Source organism: Gasterosteus aculeatus, chromosome 10, assembly GCF_964276395.1.
Source record: "Gasterosteus aculeatus chromosome 10, fGasAcu3.hap1.1, whole genome shotgun sequence".
NCBI lineage: Eukaryota > Metazoa > Chordata > Actinopteri > Perciformes > Gasterosteidae > Gasterosteus > Gasterosteus aculeatus.
In genome coordinates this window covers 7,895,887-7,914,299 of record NC_135697.1, presented here as the reverse complement: position 1 = coordinate 7,914,299, position 18,413 = coordinate 7,895,887, and the positions used below count along the sequence as shown (strand labels likewise).

Here is an 18,413-nt window from a genome sequence, read left to right as displayed (position 1 = left end):
GTCTGGTCGATTTTCAAAATAAACGATTTTTCAGAATTGCATTGCATTTCTTTTTTTGTGGTGCGGCCAGGTAGCGATTGGTGGCTTTGTGAGAGACTCATAAACAAGAACATATATCTGGCTCTACATTGAATGCTAGATTTAGAAACAGAAACAGTTTCCAATACTTAAAAAATGCGATTGGAAACCCAGACCTGTCGGACTTCTACCAAGTTAGAATGTGCAAGTTACAACTTTGGTACTGTATTCCTCAATGAATTCACAAGTTCAGAAAACGAATATCCACTGTCCCTAGGAAGCGGTGTCTTACCCACTTCAAAGTCTGGACTGAAATGCAATATTAGTGATGGTAAATCCAACAGAGCCCTTTGACTTTTGAATGATATTTCTTAAATAATTAACATATCAAGGTACAACTGACGTCTATTTAATGTCTCCTGTTGTTTTTCCTTTCAATATATGTTTTGACTTTGTGTGTGGGTTTGTAACCTGTAAAACTAATGATTTTGTGTACGCTGGCCTGTCAGTTTATTATGACTGGTTTGTGGCTTGGCGCACGGCTGTCAGGTCGAGGTGGCGGAAGTGGGACTCAAACGTCGTTCTTGGCAACAAACGCACACTTTAATGAGAAAAACGGGTGACGGACTTTCAACCCAACTCACCAACATCGACAATGCACCTACAAAGAGACAAGGGACACACATGGTTTAAATCCACCGGGGAGGTGCGGGTGATTGGACACAGGAGGAAACAATCAGGGACACGGCAGACAGAAAATCACATGTAAGTGCGAGAGGCAGGAAACTACAAAATAAAACGAGGAACGAACCCACACGGCGACAGGAGCCTTCGCTTGTGTCTAATATTTCCCTGCCTAATGACCGTGGCAATTAGTGGCCCGTCGTTGACGGCCACATTTCAATTTACTGATGTGTTTGCTGTGCAGAGCAGCTGCTGTTCTGTCAAAGTTTAAGTTACACAGACTTATTGGAATACGAATGATGTTGGCACCTCTTAATCTCAAGCACAGTGTAACTGAATATTGATATCCGCGTCATTAGTTTCAGCTTGAACTAAAGCCGACGGCATGTAAACCCGTCTACGTCTGCTCGACAGCTTCATCAGAGAACCACTGCACTTTGAAAATGAAGTTACAATGGAGTTCTACACCGTTTTACAGGATTACTGAGAAAGTGTAAGATACAAGTACACGCTGCGACTTCCAGTATTTAGTAAAAGGTTTCCAGAAATGGGAACCGGCATCCGACTTCAAACGAGCCGCTGCTGCATCTGGGGGTTTAGAATAAAACGAGACGGGAGATTCAGCACACCTTCTACACGGTCCCACTGCGTTAGCTCTCCACCACGTGATGTTTAGAGCACCACTTCACGTGTCTGATTCAGAGCTGGTGCTTAGACATCAAGTATGGTGATGAATTGCAATAAACGAGAGCTTTTGTAGACGCTTGACTCTCTGTTCCTTCACAGCACTCGATAAGGCGCGCTTACAGAACATTACAGCGGCCATAAAGTTGGATGTTGCTTGTGAAACCGTCAATCTAAAAGACAAAAGCTCCCTCTGAAGTGATACTCTGTAGTTTAAGCAGGAATATTTGTATTCTATATCGTGACATTCTTTGAAAACTAACACACACATAAAAATACCAGTTTTTTTATTTTTCCTCCGGACTGTTGGGTGGCGGGCTTTGCGTGGGGTTGCCGGGGTGATTTATTAGCGTGTGATTGCAGCTGCATGTTGGTGCGTGATGTGTAGCCTATTACTGTGACTGAAGCAGAATGAGTTTTGAGCTGAAGCAGCCTGCTCTTTAAATAAGACAGACATATAGGGGGAGGAAGGCGTGTGGGCACACCGGAATACGGTGACATGGAGAAATAAGAAGAGAGCAATGAGAGAAAGAGAGGAAGTGGGAGACAGCAGAGAGAGAGAGAGAGAGAGAGAGAAGGGAGGGGTGGGGGGCAGTTAGAGAGGTGCAGGAAGAGACAGAGTAAGGGAGAGGGGGTGAGTGATTCTGTCATTTCGGAAGCTGTATTGAATAGAGCTCTGCGTCAGGATGTGCTCTACATGCTGATGTTCCTACCACACACACACACACACACACACACACACACACACTCTCTCTGGCAGCCGGCCCTGCTTCGTTTTCCGATAGAGCACTACTGCCCCCTGCTGGAATCTATACCCTGCAGTTACCATGACAACAGAGGAGAGGCCAGTACAGTTGAGGGAGTACATACGACGCTGACGCTAATGCACCTTTCTGTTATGTTGCGTGTGGAATAACTCCTCTGCTTGTGCTGTTCTCTGCAGAGCCGACCAAGACCAGCTGTGATAACCCAGGAACGCCGCGCTACGGCTCCTTGAACCGCACATACGGCTTCAAGGTAAAACACCGGTCTGAAATAACGCTGTCTAGCTTCCTGCACAAGTAGTACAAGAGAATAGATGGTAGGAAAGCCAGACAGGACATGATTTAAAGATTTCAACTTGGACAATTTAACACAGTCCCTGTTTTGAGTTCTACAGTCGAGCCAAAGCCTCAGCTGTCTTAAGTCGGTCAAATCGAGTGGTCATCTTCGTCATGCTGTTGGGTGCTGCTGTGATGCCGCTGCTGTGTGCTACAAACCTACATCAAACGAACAGGAACAAGTTCCACCTGTACCGCAGCTCAATAAGGGCACACAATGTCGCTAAAAAGACATCTATGAAGGCAAATAACCATTTGATTGGACTCAAACTGCTGAAGCGGCATATTAGCTTTGGGCAAACTTAAATGGACTGTTGTGTTTTAAAAGTTTCAGTTTGCTTTTACATGCATTTTTAACAATAATCTACGTGTCTGATGGAATTATATATTTGGTAACTGTCATCGAATGCTCTAAATGTATAAACAAGACCTATTATGGAATTTTAAATGAACATTTTATTGTATGTGGTATTTGTCAGAGCAAAACTGTTAACTGTTAACTTGCGTGTGTGCGTCTGTGTGTGTGTGTGTGTGCTTTTGTCCCATCCTCCCCACCCCCCTCACAGGTGGGGAACGTGGTGTCATTTCAGTGCCAGCCGGGTCACTTGATTCAGGGCTCTTCCTCCAGAACCTGCCAGCCTGATCTGACGTGGACCGGAGCACAACCCGAGTGCATCCGTAAGAAAACATCTTATATTCTTGTTGTCGCCCGTCCATCCTCCTGCCGCCAGACTCACATGCACGCATTTCCTTTCCACCCGCCAGCCCACGCCTGTAAGCAGCCAGAGAGCCCGCTCCACGTGGACGTCCTGGGGATGGATCTGCCGGGTTTTGGCTACACCTTGGTGTACAGCTGTCAGCAAGGCTTCTTCCTGGCGGGCGGCTCTGAACACAGAGTCTGCAAGAACGACGGCACCTGGACAGGAAAGATGCCTATATGTCGAGGTGAGAAAACAAAAAAAAGCTTGTTGTGCATTTGATAGAAGTAAAAGGAGTGAATATGTAGGAGTGTTGTGTGAGTCTTGCTCAAGGACTATTTGTCAGCGGGCATACTGGGGTAAAATGGCCATCTGGTGTGCGGTTAGATTTCCTGGTGGGCTGGTCGCAGTCTGGCAGCCCTGAAAAAGACAACAACAAAAATAAAAGCAATATCCCGTGGTGTTTTATCCTTTGGTAGGTAAGGTTATGAATTTCTCACATCTCCTGAGACAGCAATGATGGACGGAGTGTGTTCAGTTTTAACTGTGACCTTTCTAGCATATAACTATTGGGGTATTTCGTGTGATCGTGGCATTGCTGAAATATGTGCCCAGTATAATCATCCCAGGAAGAAAATCCTTTTTCTAAATCGTTAAATGTGCCCTTTGCGTGTACGTATAATGCGTTGATCTCTGTGTCCGGCAGTCTAGTCTCGGCCAAGTACCAGTTTGTACCAGTCCAGTAGTGGCTTCTTCTAACGTATATATCACACAGTATATCAGCAGAATTGGTTTATTGCCAAGTACGTGAGAATATAGAAGTTATTTGGGCTTGGAAAGATTGAATTGCACATGAGAAAAGGACGAGCCCTGTGTCTTATCAAGTGTTGTTAGCAGGGGAAGTTGTGGACCCACCTGAGTGTGAGGAAAAACTGCCTCAACTTTGAAACTGTTTCACCAAGGCCGTCACCTTTTTGCCCCGAGTTAGCCTCTAAAATGGGAGCACTCTCTGATCCAATTTGAGATTCTAGGACAAGTACCCGCTCGCTTTGCTCGCGTCTGCTTGTTCGCACCAAAGGCTGCATCTTCAAGTGATTTTTTGAAGTTTCCCCGAATGGCCGAAACCCAAAGTGTCTTGTGGCCACTTTTAAAAGCATCCAATATGCCCGAAAATGATTGCTCGTGAACTCCATTTGCATTGCCTGCAAATAGGCCGTAATAGGGTCTTATTTTGGATGACCCTTTTCAACGCGTTTGTCATCATGCCCATGTGTGACTATTAGTGACCCAACCCTCTCATTCTCACGTTATGCACACTCACCCCTGCGTAGACCGAGCGCAACCAGATACGAACAACATGAACATTTTAATTCCTTCTCAGTCTTTGTTCCCACAGCTCTGGTCGTGTTTTAATGAGACATAATATTTCACTCTCTGTCTCTGCGTGTGTTTAGCTGGCGAGAAGAAAAAAACGACGAAACCAGCAACAGGAACTCCCAGCCCCAAACTAAACGGTCAGTCTCAGCCTTTTCTATTGCAGGCCGGTTCAGTCCCGCCATCCGTTGTCTCGTCTACACTCTATTTATATATTCTGTTTCGGTACGGTTTAGTCTACTATAGCTTCGTAGCTTCTGCTCGGCTCATGTCCAATCCGCTCTGTTGTGTTTCACAGTGTTTTTCTTCTGGTTGTATATATTTCATTACACTTTCCACCTTAGTTTTGAACAAATTTTTTTTTCCTCACTACCCAAAGAAAGTTAAATGAACGCTGGTGAAATCTGCCCTCCGCGCTCCCGTTTTGTTCACTTCCCTATTGACTCCTTTGTGATCTGTCCTATTCTGTAAATTAATTAAATCTCTTTGCTTCACAAGAAATAGTTTCCATAGCTACTGTATGCACAGCATCCTGCAATTATCAAAACAGCGAGCATCCTTTTGAATCAAATGAATGGTAATTATTCTTGTGTGAACCAAAGGTGCAACCTGAACTTTTCAATATTACATATATACAGTATGTAATGCGAGTGAGGAACACAAGGAAAGTACAAATGTAATCCTACCGGTATTTTTCTGTAAACCCAAACAAGAAAAACAAGCAGTCAGGCATTTGCTCATGCATGTTATCATTGTGTGTTATTGAAGACTATTGATCAATCAATATCTTTTGTCTTTTCTGTTCTATTATATTTGGATTTGCTCTGTTGCCTTATGTTCTGTTCTATTCTAATTCGTGCCACTGTCTTTGTTCTTTTGCATTCAATAGTTCCAGATGATGTCTTTGCGCCTAACTACATATGGAAAGGTTCCTATAATTACCGTGGGAGGAAGCAGCCTATGACATTGGGCATCACCAGCTTCAACTCCACAACGGGGAGAGTCAACGTCTCCCTTAGCAACGGCAACATGGAGCTGCTGCTATCAGGCATGTTTGAATACGCCCCAGTACGGCACATGTGACTGTACATGACAGGAGTTTTACTCTACTGTATGTGATGACCATGCTTCAGGACATTTTCATGTATAATCCATTGGTGATATTCTGTATAATATGGAACTCCTATCGGTTACACATTTACTGAGAGTCTATGAATCATTTCTTAAAGAGTGTGCAGTGCATCACTTTCCTAAAACTACAAAGCTTCTGTTCAATGTTGCAACTGCACCCCCAAACTCACGCAGACCTCTCAGAGTCCAACAACGACGTCAGCAGGGGGTAAAGACCCTATTGAAACACAAATCCTTCCTCAAGCTAGAACTGGTTCCTGGAGGAAGCAGAGAGAACAAACTCCTTATCACAAAACCCAAACTCAAAATGCTTAAATGAGCAGCTTGGCTATGGATCGATACCCCTCGATACTGTGCACACCCAGAGACCAGAAGGCCCGGGCCCAGTTGCATCGACCTTGAATGCTTTTGCGCTTAAGATTTGCTTTTCTAAGAGGTCAAGTTTACCTTAACTTCGCACTGTGGAGGAGGAGTTTGGGGAAATCCACGTGTTTGCTTTATTTCTGAGAGAAAAACGAGAAGAATAAATCATCTTAACTGAGCATAGAGACGGGAAGCAGAGGCAAGTGGATAGCTGGCTACACCCAGAAATGTTTTTCTAGTTCATGTCTAGCAACATGATTTCTTTTTTAATTGGACAAAAGACTGCATATACATATTTCAATCTTACAATCTGTAATAAGCCAGCCATTGTTCTGTGTACTCAACCTCTTCCGCTGTTGTGTTGTGAACCACTTGTTACTGCTGCCCTCTGTAGGTGTGTATAAGGCTTCCGAGGCCAGGCTGTCACTGCTGATGTACCAGGTGAACTATGCGAACCAGGGAAACCAGCTCAAGGATTCAGCCATCTCTCCAGCCAAAATCATAGAGGACTCCTGGACCATGGATGGATTTGTAAGTCGTGGATAAAAAGCAGTGAACTTATTTAAATTCTGCAAAACTCATTTACAGGGGCTCAAACTAAATGTGACAGGCTTCATTTTGTTGGTTATCAAAATTTGGTGACTTACATCAAAGACATTTTACTGCAGTATTGTAATTTGAATGGACACATGCTGGTCACTCAGAGTAGGAATGCTCACTGCTTATTACTTGGCATGAGGTTCTAGCAAAGTAAATTTTGTTCTGAAATATTTAAAAACTATTTGAATACAAATTCTGAAATATGTGTTGAATTTGTGCTTTTCGTGGTGTTGACACAAACAGGAAGTATAAGCTGCCTTTGTAATGTCCTGTGAATGTGTCCCATGTTCTCATGTCTCCAGGTGTCAGCAGAGCCTGATGGTTCAAGTTACGTGTTCCAGGGTTTCATTCAGGGAAAAGACTACGGGCAGTTTGGACTTCAAAGACTTGGTAACTCTCTCTTAGGTTAAGTAAAGCATCACAAAAGGTCGATTTGGACCAAAAATGATAATTGGAAAAATCTGATGAACTTGTGGAGGAAGTGATGAGGGAGCTTCTCTTTGCTGGCAACTCAGCCCTGCACTGGACTCATTCTCACCAAATGCAAAAAGCTGTCATGTCACAAGGACTAAACTCCATTAACCTCCATCCAAAGACAACGTCCACCTCCATCAAATAGACTTGAAAAAAGTCCTTCACTTTAAGTTTCCAGTATCTGTGTGAGGCCATACATATATTTGTAAAAACAACAAATGTAATACCATCTGAGCACTAAACATCCTACAAGTGTACAATTAAAACTTAAAAAAAATAATGAATTATTTGATCATCCAGCATCCACTGTTGACAAAATGTCCCTTATGTCTGCGGTGAGAAATCAGTTCGCAGCCTCCCTGCCACAGACGTTGTACATACTGTGCAGTAGTACTAGTACTACAACTATTGGAGGAATACTGGATTTCACTTGACAACTGTTTCAATTACGTTACTAAAGCATCACTTTTATCGTGTCGTCCAGTGTAATCTGGTGGATAAGGACAATGCATTTTCTTGTTCTTCTTGTCACAGGTCTGAATATGTCGGAGAGTCAGAACTCGCCCCCCCCTCAGCTTGGTACCAACAGCAGTTCTGTGGCCATCGCTATTCTGGTGCCTTTCTTTGCTCTCATATTCACTGGCTTTGGCTTCTATCTCTACAAACAAAGGTATCTGCTGCAAGGGTGCTTCTTCATTAAGTGTTTTTCTTTGAAATTCCAGCGGCAGAAAATTATGTTCTTGTCACGGCGTTATTACATCACCTCTGTTGAGGCATGGTTAACATGTTTTTTTTTGCATTTTTGGTTGTGGAGGTGCACAGAGACAGTCGAGCAATTGTCTGTTGCAAACCGCAGTGCGAAACGATGATGTTTAGCAGGTGTTAAATTGGATTTTTAAGAGATATGATTGAAGCAGAATTTGCTGGTGTTAGCATTGTCAACAGATGCCAATAACATGTTCTGCTGTTAATATCTCAAGGAAAAGCTTGCTGAGGGAATTAGTTTTGGATGGGCTGATTGGAATCTCCCCACGCTTCCTAAGAAGCACAACACAAAGCGTGTTCTCTGTGCCTCTTCCCCAATGGCTGCGTTCACTTGGCCACTGGCTTACCCAGTATGTGAACTTTAGCCGGAAATTAGAACTATTTCATCACACTAATCTTATTTTTTTTGTCCACAGAACCACACCAAAAACACAATACACGGGCTGCTCGGTCCACGAAAACAACAACGGGCAGGCTGCCTTTGAGAACCCCATGTACAACACCAACGCCAAGGCCGTGGAGGGGAAGGCTGTTCGATTCGATCCGAATCTGAATACCGTCTGCACCATGGTCTGAGGGTCGATTATCTTCTTCCGAACTTAATGACCTGGACATCTAATGGGACCACAATTGATGTGAGACTGTGCAGGGGGGAGAGCCGTGTGCTTCCGCGCAGACCGGAACAGCGTCAGCAACACGGCGTCTACATTGAGTCCAAAATACCTTCAGTCCCAGTTCAGAAACCGAAGCTCCCCGAGCAGAGGATGCGCTCTCCACTTTAAACCAAAAGGCAGCGTTTGCTCCTTTCTTTTACAGGGTTTGGTATCCACGGATGAGATCGAAAACACACGTGACCACCAAATGAAAGGCCTGCTGCCTTCGATAGATGCAGCGCGGCCAGTGTGAGATGCGCCATCAAGTGACCTAAATGGATGCAACCCAACGGAAAAACGAAACCTTCTTACTGCGTCTATATAGCCCCAAGACTCGGCTCTTCATGGATAGTTTATCATTCGATTCTGCATCCGACAAAGCCATTTCAATTCAACCTCTTATTTAACCCCCTTCAGTCTCTGGAAAACCAGAAGTAATGATGAAGCCATGACCTGCTCGTCGGTTATCGTGATATGTCACCGTGTTTCCTTTTTAGACACAGCTCCGGAGAGAAGGACCCGCTCTCAGCTCCGCGACGGAGAGAGAGAGCTCGTCATCAGCACTGGCCGTTGTCGTACGTCATGGGGATAAACTGGGTTGATTTAATTTGTACCAACTTTTCTCTTCATCTGTACCGAAAAACTCACAGGAACAAAGAAGTAAAATCGCTACAGTTTGGGGGGAAATTGACACACAAAAAAAACCCAGTTTCTAAACATGTGGGTTCAAAATTGACGGTGGAAGACGCCGTCGCCAGCCGAGCATCAGTTAACCGCACCGACTGGGTGTGAACAGGAGCCTCTGAATCCCGACACCCGAGCAAACAAACAAGGACAACCTCCTGTCTCCGGGGCAACCAGAGGCTCGTTTTACCGGCCTCTCGTATTTTTCCTTGAAAGCGGACTCCACGACGGCTAATGCTAGCAGACAGTAGCAAGACTCGCTTTGGAAAAGAGACCAGCTCCTAAGCAGAGGATAAAGGGCAGCGCGGGCGACGGAGCTGTAATCCTAACTGAACTGGGATTAGAGCAAAGCAAAACTAAATGGAATGGAAGGGCGAGATAGCACTAATGGAACGGATGAGAAGAGACTGCCTCATGTAATGGCTGAACTGCTCCTTCATATCCAATGGATAAGAGAAGGGGACACAGGAGACAGAGACGACCCCTGACTGAACTGGAGGAAGAGTAAAGGAGTCGTCGAGAGAGAAGACGAGATCTTAGAATGCCAACGCAGCCAATCGGAGCCCGTCTGGTCTGGAATCAACCGAGAGAGGTCAACCTTCCCTCTGCATAATGAATCAGATAAAACGGAATACGGCCTCGAGGAAAGATGAACCCGATCCCGTGAATTCAAATGGATTCTGATGAGAAAGCCGCTGAACGGAAACAGAGGACTCCGATGGACTAACAAAGAAAAAAAGCTCTCGCACTAAAGCACATTTTACAGGAACACTACCTGTCTACCCACTGAGAGACAGACTAACGGGGGGGACGGATAGAAAGGTTAGAGGGAAACTGGCAGAGCGGATGACAGGTACACACACTAACAAAAGTCTGTAAAGACAGAAAGACCCACAGACACAGAAGGAGGTTGACACGTTTCAAGACAAGCGGGGCCTTGAGGCTGTTGCATTGTCCGTCGCTCCGGATTAACAGGTTGTTAGACGGTCGGGCCGAGCGTCGGGAGGAACGGACAGACGGACGGACACTGACAGGCTCAAAGAAAAGGCAAACAGGGTTTTAGCCCTGCAGCTGTGGACGCAGCTCCACTGTTAATCCTGCACTCTGCGAGTGCTTCTCTCCTTTCTTTGTTATTGCTGCAGAATCTTCTGATCTGTAAATCTACTGCATATATATTCGGGAGCATTCACCACCTATATTTTTGTGCTATATATTTACCACAGGGGGAGGCGGCTGGAGGAGAAAGATTATAGCAGAGAGTTTGTTTGTTTTTTAGCAAAAACTAAAAAAAAAGAAATATCACAATAAAAGATTATCCAACCATGTGCTGTCAAACACATTCTCCTTTCTGACATGGAATTGGTTTATTTTAATACCTTCTGTAACGTGGAGTTCCTCTCACTATCACTGTATTTCCCTTTGAGTGTCGGTGGTATTATTGTTGTCATTATTGTTGAGATGCAACGTTTGCCGGCGACAATTGTGCCCTTTAGAGTTGACGTGTCATCAGATGCAGTGCAGCGGCCGTTGGTTTTGCCCCCCGTCACTAGAACTGTTGTCTTCTGTACATTTCCTCCACAGTTGTCCCCCATTGTGACACAGACACCATTTGTTGATCTGCTGGAATAACAGTTTTCCAGCTGTCGATATGATTCCACAGATTTGGGGCATCGAAGCAAATTCGGTGTTGTCAGGGCAACAAATGAAGCTCTTGAGGCCCCAATGCAATTCAACTTATTGATTACACGTGTCCGATCTGCTTCATGACCAGAGTCAACTGGACTTCTCAGAAGGCCACGTCAACCCATAATATAAAAAAACTTATAAATATATTATTTATAAAAGCAGTGATGGCTGGTTAACTGCCCAACATGTAGTTTGTGGACGATGTATGTACAATATGTTTCGACTCATGTAGAAAATGTGTGTATCAGTTTCATGTTTGTATTTTTTTATCCCACATTTTGGGGTGTTTCCAATGCGTTAGTTGGTGAACTAAAATGACTATTTAGTTTCTTTTGCAAAATATGTTTACAAAACCTCTGGAAATCACCTGAGTCTTGGTTGAAGAGTTTGCGTGTTAAAGATATCACAAAGATGAATACTGAGATGTCTGAGGTCCAAATTAATTCTGTTTTAGCGGTTCGCTGATGAGACTTAATGTGCCCTTGTTACAAAATCCACACTCATTATTAATTGGCGCATGTTATTTTCAAGCCTTTGACTTTAGTTGTTTGAAAAAAGTTTATAATACACTTCGCCATGTCTGAGAATTGCGCAGTAGATTTTTCACAGTGTTTTGCTTGTGTACAAAAGCTAGAAGGCCTTCAATGCCATTTATTTCAGAAACACTGAAGCAGCGGACCGTCCGTTCGACAGTTGAGTAAATCCACACACATAACCGCGGCTGTTGACATTCAATACTTCCCCTCGCTTGGGCTTATTTTTATTTCATGAAAATAGAGCCTTATAATCTTCGCTCAGTGTTGCTTGGCTAGTAGTTATTCTGTTTACGCATCTGAATCACCGCTTCACTGTATGTAGCGGCTGTGAGCCGCTGGAGGCCGCTATTGCACATGTTGCCGTTGGTGCACCACTGCCGAGCGAAAAGCGGACGCTTGATTTTGGGTGAAACCGTGCATGAGACCCACATGGTGATGTCAGAGCTTGGCCTGAACGTGTACCATGAGTTTCAATGTTACCGCTTTGAAGCCCATTTCAGGAGACAGAGAAGACTTGCTGTAAACAGCCTGGTTTAAAATGAATTAGTTGAGTTTGGGCCCCACATGTAAACAAAGCCAGTTATTTTTAATGAGTTTGGGTGTCAGAACTTCTACTTTTCTTTTAGAACCCCTGCTGTCGTGAACACAGGCTGACAGAAAACTCTGTTTTTGGATCAATCCTGATTTAAAAGCAGTGAGAGCTGAGGCGTCCTTGTTCATCACGACTGCAACTGTCCTGTAACTCATCGCTATGGTGACACTGTTTTTACAGTTTAGGTTAATTGTTGCTGCTGTTATTGTCATTGTTGCTGTTTTTTTTTTTTTCTTTTTCGGTATGGATCTGACACAGTGCCTACCAAAAACCATTGGACCCTCCCCATCACCTACACACACACACACACACACACACACACACACACACACACACACACACACACACATGCACGGTCTTTCAAACACATACACGCTCATACGCACACACCTGCTCAAGCGCTCTCCTTCATCAGAAGAAGTCATTTTTTTCTAAGCTTCAGTCTATTTTGCCACAAGCTTTTCCTACTGACTGACCGCAATAAGACCCATGTGATTTAAAAGACTCAAAGCTGTTCCTGCCCGGGGACATTGGAAATATTCACCATTTGAAGAAAAAAAAAGAAAGACGAAATATAGAATAAAAAAGTGTTTTGTATAGAAATATATTTTTATGATGAAAGTATTTGTAAAATGTATGAATCTATTATGTAAATTTTCAATGCAATGTAAGATTAAAAAAGGCTAATTGCTTTTGTAAAAAACTGTCTTTACTCTCTTTTTACTTCTGATATTTTACGATGCAAACAGACATGTCACCAATCTAACTAATATATATCTATGAAATACTATGATTTATGAAATATAAATTTAGGGAGTTCATCTCAAGGCGAGATAGCTGCACTTGAGATTATATATATATATATATATATATATATATATATATATATATATATATATATACCAACAGAAGTAGGTGGTAGAATCTATTTTTTGTCAAGCATTCATAGTGCGAATCTTTCTATACAACTTTGTATATTCATTGAAATAATGACATTAAAGTGGTAATACTAAATCAAACAGGGCAGCTTAACAACTACTTGAACTAAACATGAGCCCTGAATGTTTAGTTCAAGCAGCCGATACCGGCCGGCCCTCCAGTCATTAGCAGCAGGCTCCAGTCCAACCGGATATGAACAACAAGTAGAGCCTCTCATTTGGCTTCTTGATCACGTGATTTGATCGACGTTTCAAGAGGAACTATTTCATTTAGTTCTTCTGTTTAGCTCCTTTATGCCAGAAAACAAGAAACACGAGAGCAGATGTTATTTCCGGCCGCCATCGTCGTCGCCTTGTAAACCTGGGCCTGGAGGCAGGGGGCGCTCGTGCGCTCTGTCCCCCCCATCATGAGAACCCGCAGCCGCCGCCAAAGTGAGTTCGGACTGCAACCAAGAACAAGCAGGACATCATCCAGGTGTGCGGACCGCGTTCTCAACTGGACCCGCATTCCAAATGGTAGGAGCCATTTTTTTCCTGCTGTCGTTCGCACAAAGTTGCGCAAACCTGTTGGTGCCAAATGCCGCGCGCGCGGCTCCACGTGCGCGCTGTGCCAGCTGTCACGCGCATGCTTGTTTTCGGAGCAGTGGACCCGGTTGTGTTTATTTGAGTGTTGGCCGCGGTTTGCGGTGCTGTTTGTGACGTGGTGTCTCGGTTTGTTTTAGGTGATAATTAGCCCCGGTCGATCGTGGCCTCGTGAATGAACAGGTGTGCGTGATTAGTAAGCAGGTGTTGGGACGGATATTCCAGAGAGGAAGGAGGATACTGTAAAGTAAACTATCCAAGCGCGTTTCTAATGTTTACCACATGGAGCTTTTACTCAGATAATCGCATTGCACTCATATCATCAATCGTTTTGTTTGAGCTACATTTAAACAAACGATGGTTTGTCTCTATCTTTACGCGTCAGGCGGCGAGTTGCTAAGTAATCTTGGCTGCCACGGATTTTTCTCATTTTTTTGGGGTGTTGTCATTAGTCTATTATTTTTACAATATTAATAAGGGTATTAGTATTTGACGGTGAATCAGTTGTTGAAATGCAGGATGAGCTTTTGGCCTCACATGTTTATTTACAGCACATGTCCACTAGATGGTGTCAGGTGACCTCCATAACTCTTGCAGGATGCATGTATTTAAAAAAAAAAAAAAGCAATCCAAGCAGCGGGAATTCTTGCTGATATACAAAACGTGAGCTTAAATTTAAAAATGTTTGACGGTGTTTATTTTGATGGATTAGTTTTCAATAATTAATTGATGGTGGGGCTCGGATGTTGATCAAAACGTCTTCTCTCAAACCAACTGGGACAATCTGTCTTATTTTCTGTTATCTGCTTCACTTGTGAGTGAATTCGTTTTTCAATCATCAAAATGATTAAAACCTTGAAAAATTGAGATTTGGTAATACCGGCATTGTTTGATGTAAGTTCAAGTTCAATTATATTTATATAGCACGTTTAAAAAACAACTCGGTTGACCAAAGTGCTTAACGAGCTCAAAAAGCAGCGATACAATAAAACACAGACAGAGCACAATACAAAATATCTGACAGTAGAGAAAGAATAAAGTCAAAATATCAAAGCTCAACTTGAATTAAAAGCCAATGAATAATAGTGGGTCTTAAGCAGGGACTTGAACGTTGCAATGGTCCGAGCTGTTCTTACATGGATAGGTAAACTATTCCAGAGGTTTGGAGCAGCCACTGAAAAGGCTCGGTCACCTCTGGTTTTTAACCTGGATCCAGGCACATCGAGGAGCATCTGATTAGACGACCTCAGTGCTTTGATATTTGTGTGGACATGTAAGAGGTCCGACAAGTAGGAAGGCGATGTAAGCTATTGCCCTGCATTTCCTTTGGCCTTATTGCACTGTATTTATTCTGAGGATTGAGGCCTGTGAAGCTGCATACTCACAAAAACATAGGATACTCACATGTAATATGTATACTCGTATGTAATACTCTGGTTACATAAATGTGCTACATGCAGCACTTGTATCATTTGTGTATATTCTAAACATTCTGGCATTTAAATCCTATCCATTTAAATCAAATATGCATAAGTCAGTCGGTGCTAGATTTAAATCGGTGCTCACTTTGCTGAGCACATTTTAGAATTCTTTATTTCATTTTTTCTTTTGGTTGTACCATAATCAAGGCTCTCCGCTAATACCCAAAATGTATTTTATTGTATCGGCCTTGTGAAATCACTAGATGGCGCCAGCGAACCTTGGAAATGCTTCGACCTTGTTGGTCCCAGCTGCTCTAAAATGTAGGTGTTGTAAATATGTAATGTGCCTAAATGAGAGTTGACTTAAAGCAGGCGGAGTGGTCAAACAAACGATAACATTAAGACTTCAGTATTATGGAATATTTATAAAAAACAAAAAAAAAGCTTGCAATGGATTAGCCAGAAAATGTGAGGTTTTATGAATCTTAAGAGAATGTGAATAACTTACTGAATGTAAGTTATACATACTAAAGAAGAGGGGCATAATCTGTGAAATATGTTTTCTGTTACTTTTTTCAGCAAAGGTTTTTTAATTCAAAGAGACACTTAAAAAAGGTAAAATATCTAATCTTTTGTTAAATTTGATCCTAAATACAGAATCCTAATTGTTTCTGCAGAATAGACAACCAGCTAAACTATTTGTGCACCAATATAGCAATCTGTGGTATGTTTAGTGCTTTTGCATTGGTTTTGTATTTGCCATACAGAATGTGGTCAGTAGATGGAGCTTGATGACCTCTGGTACCCGACTAGCTGTTTATTACTGGAGTAGAAGGCATAAAACGACTCATCGGTGTCGATGAACTTTCCCGCATGCACTTTAGTTTTCTCACTCGGAGGCAATGATGAGAGAAAGGAGAACAACAATGACTCAAATTCTGACTCGTTTCATTCAAATTGCTCCTAATATTTCCAGAATTCTTAATCAGTTTGGTAAGTCTGCGCCTGTAACCGATAATCTTTTTTTAAAAGCTTTTTATTTTCTCACTGCAGCGACAAAGAACATTGAGTCCGCTGTGTGTTCTAGTCAAACTGGGACAAGCTGAGGCTGCAGGGTCCGTGCAGAGATAATGATGCAGAGAAGCTCCTCGCAAAGCCCCTGTGTGGCCATGTGACTGTAGAGGAGAGCGTATCGACAGGGTAATTTCATCAAAGACAAAGCCGGGGACCATCATTTGCCCCCACTGCTACAGCAATGAAGAGAAAAGGTGGTTTACGGTTCAGGTTAACAAATTAAAATGGTGTGGATGATATTCTGTTGAGGATATGGCTGTTTTTTTTTTTTTTACCTTTTTATAGAAACAAAAAATTGGTTGTAACCAGAGGGAGGAAGTAAATGCATTTTTTAACAGTAGACAAATTAAAAATTACATTTTAATAATTTATATAGGATGCATCTCTGGGGTATTCTCTCCTTCACTCCCTCTCACAGTTCTTCTGTGTGTGCATAACATCTAAGACATGCATTCAAACACAAGAAATAGGAAAGTAAATCATGTGTTCCAGTCACCGCTTGCATTGTCTCTGATATCTCCTTGTCATCACTGAGAGAGTCTGTGCTTTCTTTGCCTCCTGTAGTTTCTCTCGGAGTATCCTGCAATCTCAGCTTTCCTCTTTGTGCATCTTTCTCTCCGAGACAGTGAACCGCTTCAGCTGTACCAGAATAAATACACACACACATTCATACCGCAAACAAATCAGTCTGAGTTGCTGCTTTGAACGAATAAGGTCAACCAGTGATCCTAATTATTTAGTAAAGAATAAGGTACGGGTTGTGATTTAATTTATTTTTAAATGAAACTGACCACTACGTCTCCAGATGGCTTTGAATGTCCAATAGTCACGCCGGTGTAGATCATCGCGTTCCCGTCATTTGTACACGGTAGATTCTTCCCAAAGCTATTTTATCCTCTCGTTTGAAACCGGAGCTTTCAGAACGGTTTCTTCCGATCACCCAGCTTCCCGTAGTCTTCCTCCTGTGACGGAGAGCTTTCCCAGCTTTCTCCAATCAATCTGGGATTAGGCTTTATTACATGGATATCCCTCTGAGACGGTTTATTTCAATGAATCAGTCGAGTGAATGAACAGAAGTGCAACAGAACGGTATTTTGTACCAGCCACATAAATTATGCATAGTCTTTGGATATCAACCAGCCTTGATCATCTTTTTTTATGCTTTGAATTCCGAGTAAGAGAAGTTGTTAATTGCCAGCCGTGTCACATGTAATCTTGGCTGCGTTTGATGCACTATAAGGCTTCCGTCTATATGTTGGTTATTTATTTAGGTGGTGATGGAGATGCTGTGCGGGATGAAAGGAAGACCGAGATGAAATGTCAGTGTGGTGATTTACAACGCATGTTTTTTGCTAAAATAACGACAAGCTGAACAATAAGAATTCAGTGATTACACAGGAACTTAGGAATATGTGTATTTTGTCTCATTTTAATACATTATATCTCTACTGGTTCATTCTCTTGCTAAGCCACATGTTCACAGCTCACCTCATGTTTCCGTGGTGTAAATTAAGAAATAATTCCGCAGCATGAAGAAACGGCGTCTTTCAATCTTAAACCGTCTCCGTGTAGCTTTTGAGGTTCCTCATGAGTCATAGCAGTGTTTCATGTAAGCAAACCTCACAGCTGTTTGTGACGGTGTGAACGCTAACAACGCTGCTCAAGCGAGCATACAAATGCACATTTCTTTTCCCCCTGATGAAAACAATTGAGCCGGGACCTGATTAAATGAGTGTGAACCGTGCGAAACCTGATCGAGGTGCATAAGTCCGTGATCGCGGCTCCTGGAGGATCCAGTCAATCCCAGGGCTCGAAATATTCAGAAATGTAAATTGTATGCAATGATTTGCATATGGCAGTATTTAAAACCAGTGTCCTTGCCTGAAGAGGGTTTTGTGGTAGACAAAGAGCGAGGATGCTGGTGGACGCCCACCGTGTTGTGATCACAGCACCAGTGGTCGAGTCCCGTTTGGTAAACAAAAGGCCACATAAGATGTTTGAGGGCGCATTCAGTCAAACATGTACAGTTCATTGACGTGCCGGGTAAATGCATCTAAATGTAAATTATCATCTGGCTCAGAGGCTTTTGCAAAAAATGTAATCCTCATCTTCTTTTCCCTTGAAATGAGAAAAATCAACCATTTGAGAAATGTATATTTAGATGCTAAAGCAAATAGTCTTTTTAGATACTTCTCATCCACACGGGTAAAGTTAAGTGCTCGACCTGCAGTGGCTGCTGTGACCAATTGATTAGCATGTCATGCTCAGCCATGTCCTACAGCCAAGGCTACAATGTTAGATTAAACGCCGGCTAGATCTTCATCAGGAAAAAAAAAAAAATCAATGTTTGTTGTTA

At 42.8% G+C, this 18,413-nt stretch overlaps 1 protein-coding gene across 7 annotated transcripts in view; it reads left to right on the top strand.

Moving 5' to 3' along the window:
• The window catches only part of LOC120826256 (CUB and sushi domain-containing protein 3-like), a 256,995-nt gene extending 244,250 nt beyond the window's left edge, over window positions 1-12,745 (top strand). For 6 of the 7 annotated variants that reach the window (XM_078081429.1, XM_078081428.1, XM_078081427.1 and 3 more), the window contains 9 exons: window positions 2,330-2,403; window positions 3,053-3,164; window positions 3,252-3,431; window positions 4,639-4,698; window positions 5,448-5,606; window positions 6,447-6,583; window positions 6,955-7,042; window positions 7,661-7,796; window positions 8,308-12,745. In XM_078081429.1, coding sequence (XP_077937555.1) covers window positions 2,330-2,403; window positions 3,053-3,164; window positions 3,252-3,431; window positions 4,639-4,698; window positions 5,448-5,606; window positions 6,447-6,583; window positions 6,955-7,042; window positions 7,661-7,796; window positions 8,308-8,467 — 1,106 coding nt within the window. In that variant the 3' untranslated portion in view covers window positions 8,468-12,745. The remainder of the gene's footprint in view (window positions 1-2,329; window positions 2,404-3,052; window positions 3,165-3,251; window positions 3,432-4,638; window positions 4,699-5,447; window positions 5,607-6,446; window positions 6,584-6,954; window positions 7,043-7,660; window positions 7,797-8,307) is intronic. The other variant, XM_078081430.1, reaches the window with a different exon arrangement.
• Window positions 12,746-18,413: the final 5,668 nt, after the last annotated feature.